This window comes from Haemaphysalis longicornis, unplaced genomic scaffold (assembly GCF_048455015.1).
Source record: "Haemaphysalis longicornis isolate Haplotype H1 unplaced genomic scaffold, Haemaphysalis longicornis Haplotype H1 scaffold_1, whole genome shotgun sequence".
In the NCBI taxonomy this organism is placed as follows: domain Eukaryota; kingdom Metazoa; phylum Arthropoda; class Arachnida; order Ixodida; family Ixodidae; genus Haemaphysalis; species Haemaphysalis longicornis.
In genome coordinates this window covers 37,713,818-37,719,710 of record NW_027526203.1, presented here as the reverse complement: position 1 = coordinate 37,719,710, position 5,893 = coordinate 37,713,818, and the positions used below count along the sequence as shown (strand labels likewise).

The 5,893-nt window shown below is 49.5% G+C and overlaps 1 protein-coding gene across 1 annotated transcript; it reads left to right on the top strand.

Annotated features, from left to right (window-relative positions):
* The first annotated feature begins 383 nt into the window (after nucleotides 1–383).
* On the top strand, nucleotides 384–2,209 carry LOC144163674 (E3 ubiquitin-protein ligase Topors-like). The gene has a single exon (XM_077694458.1). The coding sequence runs from the start codon at nucleotides 408–410 to the stop codon at nucleotides 1,806–1,808; it is 1,401 nt and encodes a 466-aa protein (XP_077550584.1). The 5' UTR covers nucleotides 384–407; the 3' UTR covers nucleotides 1,809–2,209.
* The last annotated feature ends 3,684 nt before the right edge of the window (nucleotides 2,210–5,893 follow it).

Genomic DNA, 5,893 nt, shown 5'->3' with positions numbered 1-5,893 from the left:
TTGCAGGCTGGGCTTACGTAACAGACTAAAATAACAAGCAGATTTTTGTTGGTACAGTGTTAGTGGTGGTCGTTGCTTCTTGCTTTTTTGCACTGATATAGATAGTGGTGATGTGTGGTGCTGCAAGTTTTTCAGGTTTCAAGCTCAAACTATGTGACCACTTTTGAGTTAACGCTCATTCAACAGGACGCCCTATGGCATTGTAATCATTGCAGCGGTTTTCTGCTTTCCAGTTTTGGTTTCCTTCGCCTGGTACATTGGCAGCCAGTGCTTTAGAGTGACTTTAAAAGCTAGCAGCTATCAGGTTCTGTGTGAACCCAGCAAATAGGCTACATGACAAGACTCAGTTTTGCCGTCCACTTTTTGTTGCAGGATTATCTGCACCTGCGTGCACCGAGTCTATAGAAATGGCTGCTCCACCTTCGCGGCGAGTCACAGGACCGTCCAACCATGACCAGGACGGCGATGCCTCGGGTGGCGAACTGAGACCCAGTGATGCACCACCCCAGCGACCGTCCAGTCGCAACACGGCGTCGCCGGAGGACATTTGTGCGCTCTGCCTGGGCGCCCCACAAGACATGGCGTTCACGGACGGGTGCTGTCACTCTTTCTGCTTTATTTGCCTGGCCGAATGGACCAAGGTTAAGGCCGAATGCCCTCTTTGCAAGCAGCGGTTTAACAGTATCTACCACAGGGTCCTCTCCGTCGATGACTATGAGCAGTGCTACGTCAGCGAGCTGCAGCGCGCTCCGGAATCCACGACGGAGTACTATGACCGGAGATCGCAGTACCCGACCACAATGACTGAGTGGCGGCGGGACGAGTTGGATATGATGTATGAGGAACACCTGAGTCACGCCGCGATAACCGCGCAGTCACGCGGGTATCTGGCGCTGTACACTCCCAGAGGGGCCATGACGAGCTCCGAGCGGCGAGCGCTGTACGATCTCGATCTGTGGGCCGTACCCAACTACTCCCACTACCTTGACGCGTCGCCACGCATCTACCAAGAGAACACGGAGCGCACACACCGGCTCGTCCCATGGCTCAACCGTGAGTTGAATGCGCTGATTCCGATCCAAAGCCGCGTTCAACCCGCCATCGACGAAGTTATGTTGATCATTCGGTACTATGACATCCGACACCCGGTCTTGGCCGACGCTTTGAATGTTGTCCTCAACCGATACGTGGATCATTTTGTCTACGAGTTTTACCTGTTTGCAAGCTCGATTCATGATATGGTCAGCTATGACAGTAACACTGTTTACGGGTCCCGCAGCCACGCATACTCCCGGGGCGACCCCGTTGGTCGATTCCGAGCGGCCTTGCAACAGGATCGGACAGCGGCGCAGCGGGCAACCGCTGGACCGGAGGCTCCGCAGCCGGGCCCCAGTGGTATGGCAGCGCCGAGTCAGGAAGTGATCACGGTGGACAGCGATTCCGACAGCTCCGACTGCATCTTCGTAAAGGTGGTCAAACCGCAGAGACAGAGGACGCCGGTCATCACCGACGTCATGGCATCTTCGTACGACAATAGAGGCTTGGCAGCAGCCAGCCCTTCTCAGGATCACCGTTCAGAAAGGTCGGCCAGACCTGGCAGCGCAAGTGACTTTGCCGCTTACCGTGGCCGTTCTCCCGAGTTCGACGGCGTGACAAATTCTTTGCCCGATTTTCATTCGCGTCATGAGGTATCGCCGGTGTCCCACGGCTCCTTTGAGTTTCGCGACATCTCACCGGCAGTCTTTTCGGAGTCTTCTGGAACCGGTTACTCACCATCGGCACGCAAGCGGTCCCAGACCAGAAACTGAAGGAGGCGTTCCAAGTTCTGAAACGTTCGACGGCGAAGAACTCTTGGTGGTGCGACCAGTGCGGATTCAATGTGGTGAGAGAAGTCCATGAGCAGAAACAGTTCAGGGAAGTACTCGGGACGTGTACTTCCTGTTCGGTAGCTTGAGCATGTCACTGACAGGCAAGCTCGGACGAGGATAGCTAGCCAGCTGCTCAGGCGAGGACGCCGCGAGAGCCCTTCAATGTCGTCGAGGTGGTCAACGGCGGAAGAAGGAGGTCACGCGACACTTCAAGCCACAGGCCACGCGACACTTCACACGCACAGTTCTAGCAGCACTTAATATCAAGTGACTTCTTGCTGTGCGAAATCTCACATAATGTCAATGTTCTTCGCGCATTTCATTCCGTACATCTTTATTACCTGCTTATGTAAGTTGTATGCGACCTATGCTGGGTTTACTGGTTTTAAACCATTATGGTTGGCCTGAAATAAGTGCCGGCAAATAACTTTGGTAAGCATTTGTTTAATAAACCACTGCTGAAAACAAAAAGTTGAATTTGCTTATGAGGAATAAGCACAGAATTTATCAGTCCATTTTACTTCTAAACAATACCTCAGTCACTACTTAGAGTTCACTCATCGACTTAATAGCAATTGTCTTCGTTTTCCTTACGTCACTCAAGTTAGCTTTCGCTTGAAATTTTGTTCTGCAGCACAATATTCTGGTGACGTGGAACCAAAGGAACTAGAACAAGCCCTTGGAGACAAACTGAGAGGCAATGGTGGTACAACCAAAAGATCCAGTGTTCATATGCTGACCCTTCCCAAGTTAAAAAAAAAACTCCCAGCTCGTGGAGTGCTGCAGGAAAAGCAAAAGATTATCAGCTATTCCCCTTGAAATTTACGTAGAGGAGCCATGAAGACAAAATACAACCTTGGTTCATTAAAAAGTCTGCTTTGTCTCTATAACAATACTAATTTTCGACTAAGATATCAAACAAAATACATTCAGTAAAAGTTCGTTAATTCGAAACTGGTGGGATCGCGAAAAATTGTATTATCCGATTGTCGCAATATCTAATGAAAAACAAAAACGTTGAATTTTCCCCAGTACGACGTACCTTTGTTTTCCAAAGAAGTGTCTAATCGTCGTCTGTTTTCCCGGGTGAATTTGAGCGGCGACAATAGCTCTAATAGCTGCCAGATGCTCCGTGGCACACGCCCCATGCGGAATTCGCTCGCAAAAGTCCTCCAGCACGGACAAGGTTTCTGCGGCTTCTTTTACCGAGCGTTTCAGTGGTTGGGGCAATTGGTCCCAATCACGGAGTGGTCCCAATCATCACCTTCCGACGAATCGTAGTTGTCGGCGCCTATCACGTCCTCAATTATTTCTTCCTCGGTCAGCTGCCCGGCTACGGCGACACCATCATCGATGGATATGTTATCGACGAGTCGCACGGCAGGAAAAGAGTGTACTAGAAGTTTTAGAGTGGCCCGAGCGGAGGCCTCTCCCACTGTGACCATATCGAACAGGCAGCGCAAGAAGGACGGGACAAAAATCTTGCGCTGCCTGTTCGATATGGTCACTATGAACTAACTAGCCCAACTTGCCATTCTTCTCTCCCATTGTTCCGCCGGGTCCACTTTCGCGCAGAAAATAAAACCGGTATTGGCGGTGAGATGTTTGAGTGGCGCCCCCTGGCTCTGACGTCGGCTTAGGGACTCGCGCCGCTGTCGTTTGCTACACTCCGCTTGTGAGGGGCAGCATTGCCTGTGCTAGAAATCGCCCGCTTTGTTGCTGTATTGCGTTGAAAAGCGTATTTCTAGTGTATTTTTGCCAGCTTCTGACGCATCTGAATAATTTGAAGCTGTATCCCCCACAAGTTTGCAACACACGAGGAGATGGAGAACAACTTTCTTCAGAGCATCGGCCAGAAGATCGTGTGTAACTCGTCCTTTCTAACTTATTCGCGAGGATCAGCGATCAGAGCTCCTAGATAAGTATTCAAAATGCGCAGGCTTCCCTGCAGTATTTTTTAGATGCTCTTATGAGGACTCAACTGTCTAATGCTACGTACCAAGATCAAGAAGTTTGCAGATGAGATCACGAAGTTTGCGGGGATAAATTGGTCACAGTTGGCACAGGACCGAGGTAATTGGAGAATAATGGGAGAGGCCTTTCCCCTGCAGTGGGCGTAGATAGGCTGGTGATGATGATGACCAAGCAGCGGCCCCTACACGCGCATCGCACCGCAGGAAATAAAGCGGCTTTCTTCTATTTCTTTCGTTGTTTTGTATCAGATTAATGTTTCTTGCTTTTTTTTTCTGCCCAACGCATTAATTCTGCGCCGTCACAAACTGCTTCTTAGGAGGTTTTGGGATGTTTGGGAGGCTCACAAAGATCGTGTGGATACTTCCTTCATGTTGTATGGCATACATTCCCTTCTTCACAAATTGGCTTTCATTACGGCTGCGTGCAAGAAGGTGCATATCCGCAGCGTGCTTTGTTTATTCACATGCGAATACAATGAGGTTTGTGCTACGCCACCGCGATCGCGCCCTAAACAACGCTGTCCACAGTACTCGAAGGCGGCTTTTGTGCTCCGAATTTTTATCGGAATCATATCGTTATCATAACGAAGTGACTCTCAACCCGAACAATGGTGACATGATTATGGTGTTGAAGGCATGATATACTCGATAACTGACGCAATAAATAGTATACCTGCATATATTACAAGAATCGAAACCGAGGAATAATTCCTAGTAGCTCTTTATTGCTTTCCAACCCTTCCAGGCGCAAAGAACAAATCCTATTCTACTCGGGATGGCTTTCTATGAATTGAAGGAAATTACTTTTACTCTCTTGTAATTGACTGAGGACCCAGCCCACTAACCAGCTCGATTTAATTGTTAAATCAAGTTTTCTCCTCCTCCCCCTCCTCCTCCTCTTGAGTGCAGTTTTCCTATAACGCATATCCGAATATCGGGAAGATATGGCTGAGGAAAATGTACCGAAATATTCCTCCAGGTCTGAACAAACTTAGTGTTACTGTATATTTAACGTAGACGTGACTCGTTTTGCTCAATAAACGTCCATACTGGTTATATGCCTGGTATAAAATCAGCACGCGCCTATATACACAGTGGGTTATTTGGAAGTCAACCTACAATTATTGCATCCCATAATGCATGTCGGCAAACTTTCATGTCTTGACAACGTAAAGTGATGTGACACAACACGTTCGAGCATTCGGCAAGGTTGCAAAAACTGTTTTACCTAACATATGATTACCCGGAATCGTAATGCCTTCTGCTAAAGCCAACAGCCCTGAAGGCCTAGAATTTGTTTTCGTCTTCCATTTTCGCTGTTGTCGGTTATTAGCAGCTGACTGTTCCCTTTGTTCGAAAGACTGCTTAATTGAGAAGCTGACGCCTAGCTGCGACTCTTCGCGCGCCGCACAGGACCGGCTTCGCAAGCAATGGGGCGACGCCGGCAATGTTTCTTCCGTAGCGGTATCCAAAACTATACTTTAACTGACACTATGCATGGGCTAGTGTATGCGATTTTAAGCCTATTATTATGATAAAAAGTTACCCGCACGGCAATTCTGGTGCGGACAAGCATCAGACGTTGACCGAGCGCAAAGAAACAGCAGGGAGAGCGAGCCTGAGTGAAGCAGACGACAAATGCGAGAATCCGACGTCACGGAGGCGCGCTTCGCAGCGCCGCCCGTGTTCGCGCTCACCGCCAATAGCGGCGGCGCTGCTGTCGTCAACCGCTGAACAGACCTGCCCTTCAGGAGAGGAATTAACCAACCTCTTGGGCGGGTAAGGAGCATCGCTAGGCGGATGTGACGTCACGTTTGCTCGCAGCGTTCCCGCGCGGTATGTTTACATTTTTCCGAGTGCTGCCACACGGCGTACGTGCGGTCAACGCAAGAATTCATAAACTGGCGATGGTTGTCGCCCTATCAGTCGTCGTTCAACAGCTCCAGCGTCTTCTGGCACAACAGCTTTGCAGTTATCTGTTACAATCGGCCGGTTACCAGTTACCATCGGCCGACCAGGTGAGTGTTTTTTGGCGGGTTTGCAATCAGTTCG